This window comes from Dipteris shenzhenensis, chromosome 14, assembly GCF_047967505.1.
Source record: "Dipteris shenzhenensis isolate YYH24624 ecotype China chromosome 14, Dip_SZ_1.0, whole genome shotgun sequence".
In the NCBI taxonomy this organism is placed as follows: Eukaryota; Viridiplantae; Streptophyta; class Polypodiopsida; order Gleicheniales; family Dipteridaceae; genus Dipteris; species Dipteris shenzhenensis.
This window is the reverse complement of record NC_141609.1, coordinates 43,906,919-43,930,024: the sequence shown is the minus strand read 5'-3', so window position 1 is coordinate 43,930,024 and position 23,106 is coordinate 43,906,919. Positions and strand designations below refer to the sequence as shown.

The 23,106-nt window shown below is 44.3% G+C and overlaps 1 protein-coding gene across 1 annotated transcript in view; it reads right to left on the bottom strand.

The window, feature by feature from the left end:
- Positions 1 to 23,106, bottom strand: part of LOC147894679 (callose synthase 9-like) — a 433,662-nt gene that overhangs the window by 91,037 nt on the left and 319,519 nt on the right. Inside the window, exons 26-32 of the mRNA XM_087384939.1 lie at positions 19,413 to 19,573; positions 19,222 to 19,331; positions 10,429 to 10,572; positions 10,236 to 10,301; positions 9,964 to 10,123; positions 9,767 to 9,875; positions 9,545 to 9,664 (exon numbers count right to left, since the gene is read on the bottom strand). Of these exons, the coding sequence (XP_087241065.1) occupies positions 9,545 to 9,664; positions 9,767 to 9,875; positions 9,964 to 10,123; positions 10,236 to 10,301; positions 10,429 to 10,572; positions 19,222 to 19,331; positions 19,413 to 19,573 (870 nt within the window). The remainder of the gene's footprint in view (positions 1 to 9,544; positions 9,665 to 9,766; positions 9,876 to 9,963; positions 10,124 to 10,235; positions 10,302 to 10,428; positions 10,573 to 19,221; positions 19,332 to 19,412; positions 19,574 to 23,106) is intronic.

The window sequence follows — 23,106 nt, the reverse complement described above, 5'->3', positions numbered from 1 at the left end:
CTGTTAGAAGGAATCCCAATGACCAGGACCCCTAAGGTAGAAGGCACAAAGTCATCATCATCCATGAAAGTCGCCGAATCTGCCATTGCCAAAAAAGAATTCTTGATAAGGCCGAGGAGTGCGAAGAAGACCTGCACTCATGGAAGATGAAGGAGAAGGACCTGCCATGCCTCTATCAGCAGAACTAGAGCTGGGGGTTGAGGAGGCCTGTGGCTGGGGTGAAGAGGAATAAAGAGCCCTCATCTGCGCCTGCACTTTCTCGGTTGTCCTGACTGTGACAGGAACAGTCTGCGGGGAAGAAGTACCTATAGCCCCCTTGTGGTCAGAAACCAAGGGGTCAGAAACCAAAGTGACTGGGGCTGGTGGATCTAAAGGCTCCTCCTGATGTGGAACTGTAGTGTTTGGGGCTGCAGCAACATCCACCTCTCGAGTCTGGAAGGCATCTGTCTGAACAGGATCAAAAGTCTCCTCCTAAGGTAAGGGAGCCGCTCTGATAGCTCTCCATCATGGTACTGGGTGCGCTGCGGACATTGGGCGCCCTGCTGCCCCTGGTGGTCTAGGGGTGCGCGAAGCAGGGCGCCCTGTTGCTCTTGGTGTTCCTGGAGTGCGTGGTATAGGGTGCTGGGGAGGTGCAGTCGTGGTAGTATGTGAAGGAGCCGCACCAGAAGACATCTTGGGTCTTTTTCTCTTCCTTGGGGAGTCTCTAGCAAAGTGCCCAAGGGTCCTACAAATCTTGCACTGGTCCTGTCTACTTGAAATCTCAACTCTCTGTCGAAAGAGAGAGCCATCTGGATGCTGAAGCATAATGTGGTCATCTAAGATGTTAGGGTCAGAGACAATGACCCTAACACGAGGCACCACGCCTGCACCGACTACCTCTGCCGAGGAAGAAGGCATGCCAGGAAGGGAGGGGATCTCAGTGACCACTTTGAATGTGGCTTCGATAGTGGCAAGCAATCGATGGTAGACCTGAGGAAGACCAGGAAATCTAATGAACAGTGATGTGACATGCCTGTCCTCCTCGACCGGATCGAAGCCCAAGGTATAGGGTAAAAGAGAGATCCTCCTCAAACCCCAAGCCAGGGGATTAGCTTTGAGAACAAGGGCTGTGGACTCGTGGGAGTCGAAAACCACTTGGAAGAATCCACATCCCAAAAGTCAAATATCTATGAGGTGTGGGGCGAGGTCTCCTGGTAACGCTGCCAGCATCCAGTCTCTAGCCTGTGATCTAGAAGGGTGTGACCCAAAGATACGGGCGAAAAGTGATGTGGAGCCCTCTAATTCCACATCTTTCTTGAGCTACTACAACTCGTCTTCTGAAAAAATGACGGTTCTCGCGGCCGGTGGAAGTGGACGGAGATTGGCTTCCATTCTCCAATCGATGTGAAAAGGCCGATTCCAACACCGAAAAAGCTCCGTCCGTGAAACTACTGCCCAGGACGCCTTAAACGCGGGCGCAGGAAGAAGGAGAAAGAGAGGGTACGAGAGAGGGGAAGGGAAGGAGAGGATAGACTGAAGAGGGAGACGGAGGTAGGCTGAGGGGGAGGCGTGGGGAGTTGAGTTAGGAAGGAAGGGGGCGGGGAGGGAGAGGGAGGAGGGTTTTTTTTTTTTTTTTAACTCTCTTTTTTTTTTGGGGGGGTCTTCTTGGGGGCGGGATAGGAGGGAGGGAAAGGGAGGGCAGGGGAGAGGAAGGAGGGGGAGGGGGAGAGGAAAGGAGGGTGGGTTAGGAGGGAGGGAAAGGGAGGGCGGGGGAGAGGAAAGGATGGGGGAGGGGGAGAGCAGCGGGGGGGGGGGAGAGGGAAGGCGAGGGAGGGGGGCGCGGGAGGAGAAGGGGGCAGGGGGGCTGGCGGGGGAGAGGAAGGAGGGGGAGGGGGAGTGGAAAGGAGGGCGGGTTAGGAGGGAGGGAAAGGGAGGGCGGGGGAGAGGAAAGGATGGGGGAGGGGGAGAGCAGCCGGGGGGGGGGAGAGGGAGGGCGAGGGAGGGGGGCGGGGGAGGAGAAGGGGGCGGGGGGGCTAGTGGGGGAGAGGGACTGCGGAGGAGAAGGGGGCATTGGGGAGGGGGGCAGCGGGGGGGGGAGAGGGATGACGGGGGAGGGGGCGGGGGAGGAGAAGGGGGGCGGGGGGGCTGACGGGTGGGGGAGAGGAAGGGCGGGGAGGGAGAGGTAGGGGCAGCAAGGAGGGAGAGGTAGGGGGCAGTGGGGGGGAGGAGAGGGAGGGCGGGGAGGAGGAAGGGGAGAGGAGGGAGGAGGGAGGAGGGAGAGGGGGCTGGCGAGAGGGGAGGGAGAGGAGGAGCTCGAAGGGGGGAGAGGGGGGGCAGCGAGGGAGAGGGAGAGGGGGCTGGCTGAGAGAAGGAAAGGAGGGGGCAGTAGCTCATGGGGAGGAGCAGCAGCTCGCCTGTTACTTACTGCAGATCTTGACACACTGCATAGAGAGGATGCTAGACCTATCTTGCATTGTGATGGCTCGTACAGGAAGAGTTTACATCAAGCTAAAGGAGGCTATGTGATTACTGATTCAGAAAGAGGGAGTTCATCTGGAAGCCGCCGGAAGCAATAATGAGGAGTATGCAGCATTATATGAGGGGTTACTGGTTGCACTTAAGCTGAAAATTCAGAAGATAATGATCAAGGGAGATTCTCTACTTGTTGTTAAGCAGGTCCTGGGAAGTTGGCAAGCAAGAAACCCAAGGTTGAAAGGGTATCTAGCCAAAGTAAGACAATTTACAGCATGGAATATCCAGCAATTTGCCGAAGGGAGGATAATCAAATGGCACATGAATTAGCTCAGGAGATGAGATCAAGATCCAGTGATAGCAAGGCTTGAAGATCCACTGTACAGAGGGAGAGAATTCCTGGCTCAGATAGTGGATTTCTTACTTATTGGACATCTACCTCAAGAGCTTATAAAGAGTCAGAAATATCACTTCATACGGAAGAGTAAACAGTATATGATGATTGATGATGAGCTTTACATGAGAGGGGCTGATCAGATTTTGAGGAGAGTGCCCTCGAGAGAAGAAATATATTATATACTGTCATCCAGTCATGAAGGAGCTTGTGGAGGACACTATGCTTTTAAGATTACACTGCAGAAAATGTGCAGCATTGGTGTAGATCCTGCCATGAATGTCAGAGAATGGGAAAAAGAATTCTTAAAATGGAGCCAATAAATATTATGCTAGCTTATTATATTTTTGAAAGATGGGGAATAGATGCAGTTGGTCCTCTACCCAGAACTTCCAGAGGGAAATGTTATATGTTGACTGCAGTGGAGTATTTATCAAAATGGGCAGAGGTGAAGGCAGTAAAAAGAGTGGATAGCAAAGGGGTTGCTGATTTTATATATGAACACATATGCTGCAGATTTGGAATTCCCCTGGAGTTACTTTCAGATAATGGTCCGGGATTCAGAGGAGAAGTGACATATTACTTGTGCAGTAAGCTGAATATAAATCATAAGTACATCACCCCATATTACCCTCAGTGTAATGGGTTGAATGAGAATTTTAATGGAGATTTCAAATTGATGATGACTAAAATGACTGGAAACCACACAAAAAACTGGGATTTGGAGATGAATCCAGTTTTGTGGGCATACAGGGTAGCGGTGAAGCACAGCACTAATTTTCTCCTTTTCATTTGGTGTATGGGAAAGAAGCAATATTGCCATTGGATGTGGAAATACCAGCTTTGAAATTTTTGGTTGAAGAAGGATATGAGCCTGTAAACAGTTACAGGGAGAGATTACTGGCAGTGTAGGTCATGCAATTAGATAGGGATTTGGCTTTTGAGCATTATGCCAGAGTGCAAATGCAGAGGCAAGAGTTGGAAAATGCAAAAATTTTAAGAAGGAAATTGAAAATGGAGACTTAGTTCTCAGATATAATAGCAAACTGGATAGTACATTTCATACTTCTTTTCAAACCAAATGGGAAGGTCCATACAGAGTGGAGAAGAAATTTGAAAATGGAACTTATCAATTGACCGATTTAGATGGTAAGAAACATAAGAAGAGAGTCAATGGTGTCCGGTTGAAGAATACTTTGCACGGTTGATGGTAGCACTGAAAGAGGAGGATCATGAAGATAATGAGCTGTGGCAAAACCGGTGGAAGTCAGTGCAAAGTGAAGAAGAGGAGAATTTGGATCTTTCATCTCTTTTCGGTTCACTGTTGGACATGAATGTCACAGCAGAACAAAGAGGTTGCTAGAGATGTGTGGATAAAAATGTAAATATGTTTTTCACTTGTTGCATGCTGATGGGTAGGTGCATAGCTATGTACATAGCTAGTTGGTGGTGGCTTTGAGCTATGGACACTCTCATGAAAGACTCTACACTAATGTATATATTTTCTTGAGATGGTAGATACTTCTGCGGGGACTCTTGAGATATGATGAAATGCAATGTGGGAGCACCAGAATAATCCAGAGCATGGTTTCCAACATTGTCTATGTGGTGACGTGATACCATGTGCTCCGAAATGCTGTCCTGTGTCACATGTTTATAATGTCATGAGTGTTTTTCCTTTTGTCTTGAGTCATGTGAACTTCCCATGAGTCGAGTTGGTTTGATTTAAGAAGATTAGAAGTAGCATGCAAGTGATTGAATGCCTGACTAGCTAGAACCATGTGTGCATCAACGTCTAAGGTTTGAAAAATGAGCATTTAATGGTTGGTGTATGAATTTGGGGGAAAATCTTTGAGAGTGGTAAAATGTCATTGCTAAGGTGGCCAAATTGATTTGGAAAGGAGGGTGTGCATGTGAACGTGATTACGTGAATCCCTTCTCAAGCTTTCTAGATGGCGAGGTGTTACATGATTAGGATATTGGTGTTTCTGGATAGCATGAAGGTGGCTACGTGAATCTAGTCTTGAAGCTTTTGGTCGACGAGCTGGAGGTATACATGAGTTAAAAGCTTGGTAGGAGAGGCACAATGTGGGGGGTTGCAGAGGAGGTCCAAGATCGCGCAGTAAAAATACACGGTGGTTGGACTCAGAGAAGAATCACTTCTGTGTGACTGGGAAGGATCTCAGACGACGGGAGGGGAGTTTAGATCCTGCTGAAGAGGTTGATGGTTGCTTGTGAGAAGCACTTAGGACTTGGCTGTGGTCTCTACTGTGCAGATTGGAAATACTTGGATGTTAGGTGTGCTCTGTGAGCAGGAGATGGCGATGGAGATAACAACATTGATGGCGAGTTGTGATCCAGTTTAAAGGACGAGTTGATTGCATGAGCTGGGAGGCAGGTGCTCTGTGATGACAAGTGAAGCTGCAGTGTTGGCTAGCTTCATGCGAAGGATGGAGAAGAGGTGTGTAGGGTGACAGAGATGATGGGCGATGTGCGTGTTCCAGGATCAGGAAGCTATCTTAGTATGAAGGCCATAATTCAACGATAAGAGCTCAGTAGGCTCTGTGAGCAAGAGCAGAGGAGTTGATGGAGGTCGCGATCCCCAGTGGGTGATTAAGGCCCTTCTCATTGCTTGCGAATTGACTCGAAAAGGGCTTGTGTATAGAGCTGCATAGCACTGAAGCTGTAGGTAGTGCATGGGTTGATCACCTAAGGTTGAAGGAAGGTCACGGTGGTGTGCGTGTTGGCGATGAAGAGCTAGACGAGGTTGGTGTTTGAGAGCATGGATGCATACAGCAGGCTAGTTCTCTTGATTACAAGTTGTTTGATTCCTACAAGCTATTGGGATGGGTCCATATGTGTGACCACAAGCTGAGCTGAGGCTGCAAGAAGGTCCATACGTGCATCCACGGGCTGTTGTTGTAACTAAGCAAAGTAAAGATGCAGCATACTAGTGGGTTGATCGCATAAAGAAAGAAGAGGTGACCATGTGAAGGCCTACACCAGGAGCATACCAATTAGCAAGGCGTATTAGGAGGAGCTATCCACGTCAGGTCGAGGGTGGTTGATTCACAATGGAGAAATAGCAAACAGGATGGCAACTTTGAGCATATGAGGCAGTTGGTTCACATGATGACAAAGAGGTCTAGGACTATTCATGATTGATCTTGAGTTGGGAGATTTTACCATGGGCTTCTTGAAGGAGAGGCCATTGCTGTGGAGCTAGACGGTGAAACTGGAGCTAGCGGAGCTCAGTTTCCACCAAAGCTAGGGGAGCTCAGCTTGCACCCAGGGAAACCAGGTGTAGCAAGAACTAGTGATTGCAGTCATTTTCCAACCAGAGAGTCTTCCAAGCCAAGGAAAAGCTCAAAGATTGATAACATTTCTGTAATTAGAAAATGTTTTTAGTGTTTGAGATGAACCACAGGGTGGAGGCTATTATTGTACCGCAACATCTGCAGTATGAAGTAATATTCAATGAGGTTACAGAGGAGCGATGGGTTCTTATCCTATAGATAACATATGAGGTAGTTGCAGGATTGGAGTTTCCCAAGAGCCAATGGCCGAGAGATCTCTTTTATGAGATAGATATGATATCAGAATATGATTTTTTCTAAGACTAGAGTGCAGATATTATATCAAAGTGATTTGAGTGTTTGATTCTATAGATATTTTTATGGAAGAAGATAGAGTGATACCAGTAGAGGATGTTACTGGAGGAAATGGAAAAAAAGAAAAAATGTATTTTTGTTTAGAGGTAGAATCACAGTATGATACAGTGTGCTTCAGCTGGAACTTTCAATTTGAAGAAATCCTCAATTTTGAAGCACAAGGTGTGTGGCACCTACTGTTGTACGTAAATGATGAAGAGTGGCAGGGTGTTGTGTTACCAGCAATGGAAGACCTCGCATAAGAAATTCTCTGGATGAGTCTTTGTACAAATGTTGAGTTTGATGAGTGGATATAAATACTAAAGAAAAAATAGGAAATTGTATATTCATGTACTTGATCTTGTACAGAGTATTGAATTTTATACTATGAGTGGATTAATCTGCCATTGCCATCAGTAGGACCTCTTTTGGATGATGTGTTTTGCTTTGAACTTGTCCGGATTAAGACTTCCAGGGTTGACGGAGTATATGGTGTCTAGTGTTTGGGGAAGCGGTGAGTATATGGAAGAGATTGCAGTAGTTATAAAGGCAGTATAGTGCTCTATCTTTTTTGCAATCAGCGGGGCTAGAGGGCAGGGGAGAGGGGCTGAGAAGCGGGGGGGGCGGGGGCGGGGGTGGGAGAGAGGGGCTGAAAGGCGGGGGTAGGGGGCAGGGGTAGAGGTCAGGGGAGAGGGGATGGAAGGCGGGGGTAGGGGGCGGGGATAGAGGACGGGGAAGAGGGGGATGAGCAGCAAGGAAGGGGCGGGGAGGGAGAGGAGAGGTGGGGAGTGGACTGAGAGGAGGGAGGAGAGAGGGCCGGGGAGGCTGAGAGGGGGGCAGCAAGGTAGTTGAGGAGGAGCAAGGAAACCTAATATTGTAGAGCATCATCTTATATAAGGCTTACTAATCATTATAACTACAGAAACTGATCCAACATGGAAAGCTCTGGTGCAACACATACCAAACTGCCTCTGTCTAGTGCCCAATCATCAACATAAATTTGTCATTCCGTTCATGGATGGGCATCTGAATTTTCCTGCTTGAACATTATAATAGGGGCAAATGAAGCAAAGTGTAAAAGGCATCATCTATCCAAGAGACTTTGCCACTGAACTGGAAAGGGAAGGCATCCCAAGCTGCGCTATCAAGAGCATGAATGGCACCCTTTTTGTTTGAGGGCAACTTCACCATGTTGTAGTCACCTCCAATAATCCATGAGTCTACTATCAGGGCCCAAGAGAGAAGTTCCTTCCCAAAAATGACATGATCTCCTCTATTATTTGGGGCATACATGTTGATAAGGCCAACCTTATTTCCCCCAACCAGCAAGATAATCCACTGTGATATAGAGGATGAAAGGATACCATGTCCAACCACAAAGGGAAGAAAATAATATAAAGGTTCCTCCCCTAGTGGCCAAAGCAAAAGACCAAAAGGTATGACCTTTAAGAAATTTACCTGACTTTTAGCATCTAGTTTGTATTTCTAAATAAAGAGAATATCAATAGGTCCCCAAGTAATATCTACATGAAGCTACAAACCAGCTTCCTACGGCGGTGATGAGGCCACACCACACAAAGGCCCTGAATGTTCCAACTAACAATGCTCATCAAAACAAAGGCTCAAAAACCTTACCAGACCTAGTGGTAGAAAGACCCCCCTCTGCTTGTTGTTGTTGTTATTATTATTAAAGAAATACTTCTATTAAGTATGAAAGAAACTCCCTGAGCAAAGCTCTAGGGAAAAATACATCATGTAAACATGAAAAAGCATAACCCAAATAGAAAAAAATCAAACTCCCGTAAGAGGGGAATACAAAATCCATTTTTGATACTGTCAATCGTGTGGGGGTTTCAGAGGAGAATGGGGAGCCGCTCTGTTCTCTAAAGAAGACAGTCCTCCTAGTATAGGCTTCCTGGGAGGATCCCTATACACTCCCTCAAATGGACATTAAATGTGTATTGTATTTGTCCAAATACTGGCAATATGTGTGCCAGATAGACTTGGTGGCCATCTAAATCCTCTATGCATATGGATCTAAAAATATGCATGCTGCTATGCTCATCAAAATCTCTCAAGAAATGTCTATAGAGCCATGTGGTGTTCTATACGGATAACCATGAGTGCCATCCAATGAACATTACTCAACACCGTGTCGGGTTATTGAGAAGATGGACAAGAATAATTAGCCATCATGGAAGTTTTGGGTCACAAATTTTCTTATGGGAGCTTGTGACCGGTGACACGAAAGAGCCGGAAGTAGATGAGAATAGCCCTACTGCAGGGCATGGACTGAATGGAATGAAAAGGACAAGAAACTCATGTATTGGTTGTCTAAAGTCATAGAAAACACGTTGTCTATAGTTATAGACAACACAATGACTGGACAATGAGTTGCTCTTGCTTGCTAGCATTCCTCTAGCCAAAACTGTTATGAGTACTCATGCAAGTCTGCAATCTTCAAGTCCGAAATGATTCACCAGAGCAATGGAGGCAAGCTCTTCCAACAAACGATCACGTGAATCTCAATTGCTACGAATAATAATGACATTTATGCGTTTCCAAATTGACCCATCTCAGCATGAAACACTACCAATCTTGAAGCCCCCTGAGATCAATGCCCTTGTTGAATCTACAGTAGCCATGCTGATGCAGCCATTTGCATGTGTACACATGCGCTTAATGCATGTGCACCAACATAGAGACTCATGCACATGCATACAATTTTGCACAGCTATACCCACAATCTCCCCAAAACGACATCTCACACTGCACCAAAACACACATGCAGGCATGTGCATAGGCATACACATGCATGCAGCACACAGGTGTGCACATACATACACGTATATGTGCATTTTATTTTATATGGTATGATTTTTAAAGTAGACTCAGCCCGCAAATGATGGTAGGGTGATAACTAGGCTACAAAGACAACCAAGCTTGCTAACCTGATTCATCGGTACTTCTTTCCTTCCCCCCCTTTTCATGTAAGACGATTTACAGTGAATGCTGAAGCTATACAATGCATGAGGTTTTATTATCACACCTGGTTCATGTCAATTGTCTGAATTGCATCACCACGTGTGAAGATAATAGCATGGTTTTGATTTTCTGGTTTGCCTTCACCGAGTATCGGATTTCCAGGAAGCTTGATTGAGTAAATCTCCTGCTCAAAATAAACAGGCAATAATTAGCAAACTCTGAATAAAGAGAAAATTTCAAAGAATGTAGACATTCAGGAGCAGAGTAACTCTGTTTGAGATCATACTTCATCATTCCCACCAATGCCCTTTTTGACAAGCTTGGAATAGTACTCTTGTTGACTGCCATCTCCACTCTCAATACTTTCAATAAAAGCAATTCGTAAGCTCTCATTCCTACATTTTGAGAAAAGCATGATTAGATAAGAAACATATGGTCTTGTAACAGCATCTCTCCTAGACTTCTGCAAGTGCACTATTTTACCTCTCCATCAAGTACATAATATCTGCAGCTCTACGATCACCATCCTTCTTTAATTGCCCATATATCTGGCATGTTACGACATAGGTGAATTTCATGTCTGCCTGAGCCCTTTCACGCCACAAATCTTCAGACGAGAAAGCTCGTAACCCCTTCTCAGGATCTGCAGTCCCAATCCGTTACATGATCTTTCAGCGCTAATTGGATTTCCACCAAATCTCATTTCGCACCTAGACGCATCTTAGGACATATACTAATAAAAAACACTTACATACCTTCAGAACCATTCTCAATGAAGCTTTGAAGCATAAGAGCCCTTCTATAGTACATCATTCCACGAACTAATGTAGATCAAATTTCATGTTAGATGGAGAATATGGGAGGAAAAAAGACTTGTGACCTTACATTAACAAAAGAGAAAAGAGAAGGAAAAATGTTAATTTATTCCACAACAGGGAAATGGCACACCTGTCCTTGCCAGTGTCTGGCCCCGATATGAAGCCCACAACCGAAGCTCCAAAAGATCTTGTGTTGCAAGCTCACCTTTAGAAAGTTTCTCTTCAAATTTACTTTCAATTTGACCAATCCTCTCCAAAAAATTGCGCCATTCATCTGTGGACCACAAACCTTCACTATATACCAAGACAATTCTTATATTCACCCCCAATTAGGTGTGTGTATAAATCAATGATGTCATACTATGAAACTGTGTGACATATATGGCATAACATTCCCAAAATTTAAGTGCAAGTTTTCATGACAAGAAATGATTTCTAAAAAGGTTCCACACTATGAAATCTACACTAGCATCTTTCAAAATAACATTGCCTAAAGGAACATATACACATGTACTTGAGAAAATAATAACTATCTAGATCTTCCAATAGCTATTGAGCTTGGTTTGCTTTAGGCAGCAAAATAACATCCCATTTTTTCAGGTCCCACTCTCGTTCGATGAGTTAGTTGGGCTTTTGTTGCAGGAAGAGGAGAGATGCTCAAATTTTGCCAAAGCCTCTCGTCAGGGTGAGCAAGCGCTTACCATGGGTAGAAAGGGCAAATTTCAGAAAAAGTTTGAGCCAAAACACAGCCATACAACTCATCCCAAGGAAGGGAATGCAAGCAGTTCAAGAAAAAATCAGAAAAAGGGCAAATGCAATTATTGCAAGAAGCCAGGGCATTACATCGCAGAGTGTCAGTAAAGGACTGCCAATGAAAAGAAGAGGCAAAGGGACAGCTCTAGCAGTAATTTTGTTGCCCCCATTGAAACTCGTGCTTCAGATGCACATGGTGAAGTTCATGTTGCCCAAGGTGGGTGATAGAGATTTTGTGTTTGCTGCATTTAATGAGAAGCTGGATGCCAGGGGGGATTTGAATGCTGAAAATCAATCAGGGGATGCTTACCTTGTTGCAAGTGATACATGGTATATCGGCAGTGGTGCTACTAAGCACATGGCTCCTCGCTAGGAGTGGTATGAGAGCATCACACCTATTCATGGCAAATAGGTTACGTGTGCCAATGATGCTTCTCAAGATATCATCGGAGTTGGGCACATTCCTATTCAGCTTGATAATGGGAAAGTTAAGTATATCCCATATGTTTGGTATGTTCCAGATTTGAGTAAAAATCTGATTTCAGTTTCAAACATTGCCCATCATCAACATATGTTGGTCGAATTTTAGGATAACCAATGCAGGATCAAGGATCCAAAGAAAGGGTATCAGGTTGTAGCAACAAGCACATATGATAGAGGCTTATACAAGCTTGATGATCAGCCTTATGATCAGAAGGTATTGACTGTAGCAAACACTTCCCAGGATGATTTATGGCATGCCAGGTTTGGACATGTCCATCACAGAGCATTGTCCTACTTGTACAACAATAATATGACTCATGGAATGCCAAAAGTGCAGCAATCAGCAAATGAAGTGTGTGAGGGGTGTGCAGTTGACAAATTGCATCGCTTGCCATTCAGTAAACAAGGCAAGAATTGGGTCAAGGCAACCAGAGTGTTGCAGATAGTGCATAGTGATGTATGTGGCATCACTATGGCCCCATGACTATTCCCACGCATAGAGGAGTAAGGTACTTTGTGACCTTTATAGACGACTTCTCCACGTTCACATGGATTTTTCTCATGAAAGAAAAATATGAGGTGTTCTATTGGTTTTAGGAGTTCAAAGCTATGGCTGAGAACCAAACCAATTCTAGAATTGAAACACCCAACTCAGATAGAGGGGGAGAGTACATGTCACATGCATTCCAGGGATTTTTGAAGCAACATGGGATTAAACATCACTTGGCATGCCCTTATACACCACAATAGAATCCACTCCCTGAGAGGAAGAATCATACTCTCATGGAAATGACGATATGCATGCTGAAATTCAAGAGAGTCTCAAAGGCTTTTTGGGGAGAAGTAGTTGTGACAGCCACTTATATTCCAAACACATGCCCTACCAAAGCTTTGGTTAATGTGACTCCATTTGAGGCTTTCCATGGCTTTAAGCCAAAGGTTAGTCATTTTAGAGTTTTTGGCTCAATGGCATATGCATTGGTTCCAGATGCACATCCGGACAAAGCTTGATGACAAGAGTGTCAAATGCATTTTCGTAGGGTATAGCACTGAAAGCAGGGGATTTAGGCTTTATAATCCCACTACCAGGAAGGTAATAATCAGCAAAGATGTTCTCTTTGCTGAGAATGAGTGCATGTAGCCCGCTAATGCAGACTTGCCACCATACGATGACACCCCTTTGAACATCATCCAGTTTGAGGATGATGAGATGGAGTCTCTTAATGCTTCCCCTTCTACTTCTCATAGTTCCGATGGCTTGCCACATGTTGAGGATGGCTCTCCCTCAAATATTTTAGATTTGCAGCCAATTAATGAGAATAGACAGCCTCATGTTTGGAGGCATTATCAACATCATGAGGCCACTAAAGATGTTGATGTAGCCCCGAGTGCTACAACAGAGAAATCTATTCCACGTTGGGCAAGGTTGACCATTCAAGATGCTAAGGATCAGCCTACTTTGGGGAAAACCAGGATCAGCACTCAGAAAAATCCGAAAAAGGTCAATTTTGCTTTGATGACCTCAATGATGGAAGCTGAAAATGAGCCTCACAGCTTCAAGGATGCTCAGCATAATCCGGCATGGCAGAAAGCTATGGACTGAGATTAAATCCATTGAGAAGAATGCCACATGGGACTTGGTTAATGCCCCCATTGGGAAAAATGTGATTGGCACGGAATGGATTTATAAGGTGATACACCATTCAGATGGCACAGTTGAGAAATACAAAGCCCGTTTGGTTGCCAAGGGGTATGCACAAGAGGAGGGGATAGATCATGAGGAGACTTTTGCTCCAGTGGCCAAGATGACCACCATTCATTCTGTCATCTCTCTTGCTGCGTTTTATGGTTGGTCAGTGTACCAGATGGATGTCAAGACCGCTTTCCTCAATGGAGATCTTAAAGAGGAGGTCTATGTACATCAGCCCCAAGGTTTTGAGGTGAAGGGACAAGAGCACAAGGTCTGCAAGCTCAAGAAGGCTCTATATGGGCTGAAGCAAGCACCTTGTGCGTGGTATCAGAAGATACATCAGTTTTTGCTATGCCAGGGCTTCGTAAACACTCATACAATGCCAAATATGTATGTTCTGCAAAAAAAATCAGAATTGTTCATGTTGGTACTATATGTGGATGACATCATACTCACTGGCAGTGATTTGCAGCAAATTACAATAGTGCAGTCCGCTTTATGTCACAACTTTGACATGACAGATTTGGGCCTATTGCATTATTGTCTTGGCATTGAGTTTTGGTAGACCCATGATGGGATTTCTATGTCACAGACAAAGTATTCGAAGGGAATGTTGTAGCAATTTAAAATGGAGAACTGTAAGCATGTGGCTACTCCATTGGAAAAGGGACTCAAGCTGTGAGTAAGCATGATATTGCTGAAAAGTTTGATGGTAGTTTGTACGGGCAGTTGGTTGGCAATTTGATATATCTATGCTCCACACGGCCTGATATTGCCTGCGCTACAGGGCCTTTGAGCCAATTCATGCATTGTCCTAGGATCACACATTGGAATGCAGCAAAGAGGGTTCTCAAATATGTCCATGGCACTCTCTCTCTTGGCTTGCATTATGCTTCAGATTGTGATCTAAAGCTGAGTGGTTTCACCGACTTAGATTGGTTAGGGGACATTGACGACAGACGGTACACTACTGGCTATTGCTTCTCATTGGGTTCAGCATGTATCTCATGGCTTAGTATGAAGCAAGAGCGAGTCTCCCTTTCCTCCAGTGAAGTAGAGTACAAAGCTGCAAATTCAGCCACTACGGAGTTAATGTGGTTAAGGAAGCTTTTGCATGACTTGCATCATGCATAGGATGGCGAAGCAAACTCTATCTTTTGTGACAGCCAGAGTTGTATTGCCATAGCCAACAATCCTGTCTTTCATGCTCGCATGAAACACATTGAAAATCATTATCACTATGTACGGGATTGTATTTCTGATGGCTTCATTAATCTCATCTATTGTCCATTTGAGGACAATGTGGCAGATATCTTCACCAAAGCCCTGTCAACAGATCTTTTCTTACGACATCGACATGGATTGGGGATCAGAGACATTCTCACAATGTCAAGGGGGGTTGTGAAGTGATTCACAATGACATTGTTTTCATGTACTCCCATAGGTTGCATATCCATCTGGATGAATTTGTGCAACCATGGTACTTTAGGTATTGCAGGGTACACCTGAGATGTTTCCAGGGTACTTTTAGCCATATCTTTGAGAGGGGATTTGTAAGAGATTACAAAGATATGGTATTGTAGGCATAAAGTCAACCCTATGGTTGACCAGTAGTACTTGGGACTATATATACCAAGTACTTGTATTGTTTCATTTGAACATTTCTATTGGAGCTTTTTGTGTGTGCACTCTTGCTCACTTGTGTTCACAACCTGTCTCCACTTTGTTCCTACAGAATAACCTACAATGCCTCGATCAAATCTCCAATCCATAAGAGGATGGTCAATAAATAAATAGGAAATAGGATGAAAAGGAAGTAGCATGGTAGTGAGAGTACCCCATATAGACCTGTGATGCATGTCAAAGCAAAATTGTGTCTTGGTCTATGGACAAGAAAGAGTAAGACCCCTCCCCTTTCATCCACCACATCATCCACCGTGGAAATACCCGATTGTTGTAGAAAATAAGCCTTTCTAGGTAGAAGATGGACCAACGGCGAATCAAAGACACAGCTCCAATGAATACTTTCTATAAACGGAGTGTATTCACACACACTTTTTTTTAGTGAAAACTATTGATTGATTATATTACAAGAGTAGCAACCTCAAAACGAGGTAGCTATGCATGGATTAGAGGAGTATCCTCTCTCTAAAAATCAGCCCATAGCCAGTTGCTCATTGGGGAGGTAAGAGGGGTTAGGTTTCAGATTTCCAAATCCGTCTGCCAAGGATGTCCTCTTGCCCCGTTTCTTTTTCTGTTTGTGGCGGAAGCTAGGAGTATCTACATTAGATCTCAAACTAATATTTATGGGATGAGGCTTCCTATCCATCGGGAAGAAGAGCTCCCGGATAGTGAGTTGGCAAATGACACGGCTGTTTTTTTGGATGCCTCCCCCAGGACACTCACTTCCTTCCGGACAGCCTTGGATTTGTTTTGCACGGCTACAGGTGCACACATTAATTGGCATAAATCCAGTGGTTTTTGGATTTGCGAGGATGGCACCCTGGATTGGGGTAATGATATTGGCTTCGCTTGGGTATAGAGGGGGGTCTCCGTCCGATATTTGGGCTGCTAGCTTGGAGTGGGCATCTCTCCTTCACAAGAGTTTGCTCCCGTGTTGGAAAGCACCAGAAGAAAGCTCCTTTTCTGGAGCTCAACCAAACTTGACTTGGCCTCCCGGTTCCTTCAACAGTGAAGACAACTGACTCTCTTCCTCTGATGAGATGCTCTCTTCCTCTGTCTCACTCTCTGTCTCTTCGTCTATCACTATCTCCTCAGGTTCTTCTTCCAATTCTAGCCTACAGCTCATATTGTACTGCATGTGTACAGACATAATCAACTTCAGAAGCTCTCCCCTTTAGAGCTCTCCTTCTTGTTGCTCATAGAGCTCTTGCCTCTTCCAAGGTCCTCCAATGCGCAGTAGTAGCGATGACTTTCCCCAAGACAAAAGAGTCTCTCCCGCTTCGTATCTGCTACCCTTCCCTTCTGCACTAGAAGCTCACTCCTACCAGCTCCTCTCTCCTCTGCAATCTCGCCACCTCGCCATCCAGAAGCTCCTCGCCTCGTCTTCACGTAGCGACCTTTGCATGGATACTTTTTTTATATGTGCCACGTCATCTTTTGCTTTTTCACCACTCTCCCACTCTCCACCGAACTTTATACCATGGCTATTAGTGCCTATATTCCAACCTTATGCATACCAATGCACATAACCTCCTTACAAGCATTTAATGCTCAGTTCCCCACAGACTATCACACATCCATGAAGAACACATGTCATTCCTCAACAAAACACCATCACACTCTGATACCATGCTCCGGATTGTCTGGTACACCTACACCTTGGGCTCATCATTTCCCTTGCACATACACTTCCATCAAAGCCTAAAGCTTGATTGCCACATATAACCACACATCCATAACGCCCACACTGAGTCAATGAGTGCTCCCATGACTTCACCACAATACGGAACATGACTCATGTACACATGTACAAGTTGTGTTTGGGGTGTTCAAAAATCTTCACACATCTTTAGCAACCCCACTCTTCTCCTGTGACATTCATGTCCAGCAGCTAAAGAAAAACATCAGCAAACCACCTGAATCAAAAACAAAATGAGTTTGTACTTTATGCATCTACTTTCCTTTTCCTGGATCAAAAGAAAAACTTTGAACCCTCCATTGCCAGCTATGCATGATCCACCATCCCCCTGGATCGAATGTCGAGAGCTTGAACATGGCCTGGGAAGGATGGCGCAGGAAGTACGTGAGGTCAGGGAGTATCTTGAGCGACAGGGGGCTCTGGAATCCGGCTGAGGGAGGCTTTTGACTGAAGGGAAGGATCCAGACTGAGTTGGGGATTGGGACTGCAGCTGGAGAAGAGATCGTGAGTCGGGGGAGTAACTTGGGCGACAAAAGACCGTGGGCTATTGCTTTTGGAAGGAGCAGTCATGGACTCAGGCTAATAGATGGGTCGATGAACAGAAAAGGGAGGGCTCTTGAGGAAGATAACGGAAGCTCCATGAGCAAGAAAGGCTGTGCGTGAGCTCGTAAAGGTCGATGGAAGCTTGAAAAAGGGAGGCTACATATGTGATGGGAAGGCGTTGCCATTACACGAGGCCGCGGAGCTGAGACAAGATGGGGGTGCTCTAGTGTGAGCAGAAGAGTAAAGCTGTGAGGTTGTGTTCACTGCATGCAGACAGAGAGGAGTGACAAGGGTGGTGAAACTGTGAAAGCTGGTCAAAAGCATCTGGACAGAGATGGCGACTCTATTGTGCAGCTCTGGAGGACTTTAGATGGCAGAGAGACCTATAGCTGAGGGGAGCACACGGAAAGACATTTGTAGTTCATGAAATTGTGTGGGATAAAGAGTTTCATGGATGGTTGCAACAATGTTTGAAGTTGTTTAAGGGACTTTTCTTGCTTGAGGGTGACCTTCACGAGCATATAAGGATATATATTGAAGATTGGCTTGCATCAAACTGAGGGTGGGGAAGAAATATTTAGTGCAGCAGAGGTACGAGTGATGGGACTTAGCAAAAGGTTGTTGAGATGGCTCATCGATAGTGATACAGATGATAGTTGTGTAAGAGCAGAGATGATCGAGGCGATCAGCTAGCCAGTCCCTCTCACTCTTTGGTCACTGACTGCAGTTTTGGGGAGATTTATGGAATGCTAGAGCTCAGTGTTTAAGGAGATGCTGTGGAGTAGTTGTGATCATGTAAAGAGTTATGAGCTGCTGTTCTTGATGAAGACTTACGAGTCTTGGCTGTGGGATCTTGATTGTGGGTTGATGTCTTGAAAAGTTATGAAGTAAGACATCATGTGAATTGTGGGATTGGATGCATTATGAATTTGAGTGCTTTGTGAGCTTGAGCTCAGTCAGTAGGAGCTTGTGTTGGGCTGTGTGGTCCGCTGGGTTTTTTTTGAGGTTGTCTGGCTTCCGGGGGAATGTGGCCAGTGTGTGTGCTGAATATAGAGGGGTGTAGGGACAATGATGTTGAATGAATGCCTTTTACCTTCTGGTGGTGGTCTTCGGTTGTTTTAAATGTGGATGAGGGTGGCTGTGAAGGCGGATTAGGCTCTACTGCCTTTGTCCATCCAACATTAGCCTCATTTCCCATGGAAATGTCAAATTCACGTATATTATCCTACATACAATGTGGTCGAGAGGTACAATCCTTACATTTTGTGTAAATGCGTCATGTTATGATGGAATGAACAGGTATTCTCCCCTCTTTTCTTTCATAACACTGTTTATTGAGCTCTTCATTGCTGACTACATGTGGGAGGCTGCTTCCATTTCTTTTGGTATTGTAGGCTTTCATCTGTTCTCATACTTCAAGTGGAGATGGCTTCTTTATGGCATTAATTTCTTGATGAATCAAATTGAAGTACTACATCCTCCAAATAATAGAGCTTTTAACTTTATGTTTTAACCCTTCCTTGGTCCTCCTCAGACTACTTTTGTGTGTGGGCAGTTTGTGCTGCTTCCCTTGGCTTAAGTCACTCATTTTATTTTATTTTTCTAAGAAAATACATCTATTAAGTACAAAAAACCCACAAGAGCAATCTCAAAGCAGAAGTACAAGATGCAAGTCACTCATCGAGTCCCAAGATGCAAACTTCTCATCAATCCAAGACTATGCTGGAAAGTAAATAGAAGAGCTTGGTGCAATACCAAGATTCCAAAATCTTTCAAGTATATTCACACCTTCGAGGGGATTTTCAGATGTATTGCAACATAGTTTTTATTGAAGAGTAGCTTAATAGTTGTACTTTTAAGGATTTCTGGGATGATTTTCAAAAGCTCAAAGTTAAATAGTCTTCCTCAGGTTCAGTGCTAACTCTAGTGTATCTTGTTCCTTTCAATAGGTGAAGTGTATAATTACCTCCTTATTTCCCCTTTTTTTGGGGAGTGGAGGATAGGATTATCGCTCTGCTTTTTCTTACATCAAAGAAACATATCTTATAAGTTTTTTTCCATACAGCTCGCACCTGGGTATATCTTCTGCAGATAAAAGAGCATCGTAATTCCATCTTCATTCTCTTCCTTCAAATCCTCTTCGCTGTATAGTACAGTCTCTTTAAAGTATGGAGTGTATACACTGTAAGGCCGACAATAATATTCAGACTATATGGATTTACAGGGACCAGCCAAAAGCATTTGCACAGCAACAAACAAGTACCTGAATGATTTCATTGCTCTGACAGTGGGTGGCTTGGGCATCTTCATAAACAGGGAATTTGTAAAAAATTCTAACCGTCTTTGAGCCTCCAGATTCTTTGGAATACTTGCAGCAGATTCCTTACTCGTGAGAAGAAAATACAATCGTCTGACTGACTCTGTCTGTTTTGAGAACCAAAAACACTCCATTTGTGAAATGACTAAAAATTCCAATATACACCTTTTACCCTGATTCAATCACAAAAAAAACTTGCCAAAAAAAATGTGAAATACAAACTCTTTAAAAGTAAAGGATGACAAGAGGGGAATTTAGCAGTCAAATTCCTATAAAAGTTTTCATGTGGGATTTTAATGTGACTCTGACTCAACCCGTCAAAAGATCTGTACCAGAGAGAGCAGGAGACACCCCTTTAATTTTGAAAAAATATATGAAGGGAAGCAGAGATCATAAAAATATTGCTAAAAGGGGCAGTCAAGGTTGCATCTTATATGCAGCAATTACATGCCATGATCCATGGTGATATTTATCATTTTCGAGATGTAGACTGATTTGTACAGCAGAGAGCAGGAAACACCCCTTGCATTTTTGAACAAATATCTGAAGGGAAGTAGAGTTCATAAAGATATTGCAAATAAGGGCAGTCAAGGTTGCACCTTATGTGCAGCAATTACATGCCATGATCTGTAGTGATAAATATCATTATCGAGTTGTAGACTAACACATTCTTGTTCAAGAAAGAGCAGTGTAAAAAAGGACCAATATAACTTGATGATTATACTCTAGCTATCAGAAAGAGAACAGCCATGCCTCGTCGATTTCATGTTGGGGATTTAACGTGACTCAACCTGTCAAAAAATTTGTACCAGAGAGAGCAGGAAATACCCCTTGCATTTTGTACAATATGTGAAGGGAAGTAGAACTCATTAAAAGTATTGCTAAAAGGGAAGTCAAGGTAGCATCTTATATGCAGCAATTACATCCATGGTCGCACACAAGGGTTTGTTACTGAAGGACTCATATAAGTTCAGGATTATAATCTAGCTATCAGAAAGCAAACAGACATGCCTAGTGCTATACTTTACAATCCACGACCTCAGAACATTGTAATATTAATTATTGTCCAGTAGTTTGTAGATTAGAAGTCATGCCGAAAGAGTTGTATCAGACCATCAGCATTTCTTCCTGTGTTTCCAGGGTTGTACTCTGGTGTATGGATGGAATATAGGTAGCCTACATTTATTCTTTGTGATAGGACCAGAAAAAAACCTTCACAAACATCTGTTTGCAGTAAGAAGTAATATATTCCATTCAAAACTAATTAAACCAGAGGTGGGACAGTGAGAAATCTATCCCTGGCCTCTACAATATGAATAAACAACCATGAGGGTGGTCTATAATGACACATCATCCCAAGTGGAGTAGCATGAAAAATAAATGAAGTATCCCAGGTTCTCCAACACTATAAATCTCTCTCAAGCAGCTGCATAGGTGAAGGCACATGGTGGAGAGAGGGAGAGAGAGAGGGTAGGCTAGGGAGAGAGGAAGTGATACTCAGAAGGAGACATAATGAAATGGAAATGAAATGACTAGAGCAAAACAAAAATGACAGTACTCACATGTAGACCAAGAGTGAGGGGAGATGTTGGAGAAATCATAGTCAAAGTGTGTGTTCTAGTGTGTACTAGGAACTAGTTCATGAGTCTTTGTGTGAGAGAGTACCATGAGGCAGCTTGGGAGTTATCCCATATACATATGGTACTTGGAGTGTGTGTGTCCACTCTATATGAGTGTTGTACTTTCACTTGTCACATAAATCAACTCAAGTGGATCTTTTTGGTCATGTAAGTGATTTCCTTTGGTTCTTGCATTCCTTTCCATTTCCATTTCCTTTCATTTCTATTTCAAGTTATGCTTCCTTTCTTCTATCTCCCTTGCCGCCTTTCCACATCCTTCCCGTTCCTTCAATCAACTGCGTCATTTTAGTCACTCATGAGCAGCTCCCTGTCGTGCTCTCCTAGCTTTCTCCCTCCCTCCCTCTAGCCCCTTCCTCTTCTAGCTCCCTCTCGTGCCCTCCACCTTTGCAAACGTAGTTATTGGATTTCTTGTGGACGATAAGGAGTCTCCTTAGGCTCTCTCCCCTGTGAACTTCCCTTCTCTTGCTCGCACATAAGCCGAAAGGCCTTCCACACCAAAGGGGTTTGTTTTTGCCACTAGGTTGGAAAAGGGGTTCTGCCTACTTTTTGTTCCACTGATGAGGATTGTTAGCTAGATTATTGTTGCAGAGAAACTCTCAACCAGCCACATGGTGTTGACCACATGTCGACCATATGTCCTCATGCATTGACCACATGTCAACCACATGTCACCCATATGTCGACCACATGTTCACCCAAGGAGTACCATACCAAAAGGCGATCTCATGTCAGACGGCGCACATGAAGCAATTAGGGGCATTAACAGGTGCTCGTGGCAAAGGACGCCATTAGGTAGTCCGATTGACTACACAAGACCACTGTGACAGATACACATGGAGCAGTCAGATGCACATGGAGTACTTACACAGAACTGACTAGAAGAGGTTGGCGAGTCAGGAAGTCGCCGAAGCCATTAAGAGACTGAGCCGCACAACATCTAACGGAGATAGAAGGACAACCAATATAGAGGAAGGAAGGAGATTCTTAGCAAGGGGAGGGACCCACCAAGGCACCATGTATGAGGATGAAGGAGGAGGGGAGGAGTGGGGGGGATTCATTCGGCATTCCTGAGAAAGTGAGAGAGAGTGACATCACATGTATCACTCCCATCCCATAGTTCCCAGGAGTTTCGGTTTTAAGGTTGATTATATATATATAGCTTGCCCGAGAGGAGAGTGTGAGGAGAGATAGAGGCTTGAGCTACGAGCTCACTGGAACCCCCCAACAGACAAACATTCAGGGCCTCGGTGATATGGCTCATCGCCATCGTAGACAGTTGATTCGCAATCCGCTCCATTGAGGTGTTACCGGTGGTCCATTGATATACCTTTTCTTTAGCACAGATTACCCAAAGTCAGGTAAATTACTATTTGGTCACTTTCTGGTCTCCTACTTTGGGCACCAAGAGGGGAACATGCATTTCAGTATCTGCTTCCCCTTGTGGTCAGATGCAATACCATTATTCCCTCTAGAGCACAATGGATCATTTTGTTCATTGGAGGACATAAGGTTGGTCTTCTCAACCTCTATGTCCCCAACAATAGAGGGAACTATCTTTTTCTAAAATGGACTTCTCTCTTGGGCCCCTATTACAGAGTCATGTATTATTGGAGGTGACTTCAAGATGGTGGAGTTGCCTTCAGACAAAAACGGAGGGAGAAAGGTGGCATTCATTGTCTAGATAGAGCAGCTTAGAATGTCTTTCTCTTTCAGTACAGTGGAAGAGATGCTTGCACAGGTGATGCCTTTCACATTTTGCCACATTTACTCTAGCTCCCCAGGTCAACCATCCATGCAAGGATAGAAAGATTCTATCTTGATGATTGGGCACAACAGAGGAGGATCAATATGTATTTCACCAAGGGTTACCACCTCTGATCATTTCATGTGGTTCTTATAGTTTCTTAGCCTCATGAGAGGTGTCGGTCTACTAGTATCGGGATTCTTTATGCATTGTATGCAAAGGAGGGTCTCACAGAGGAGGTTTCATAGATATGGGC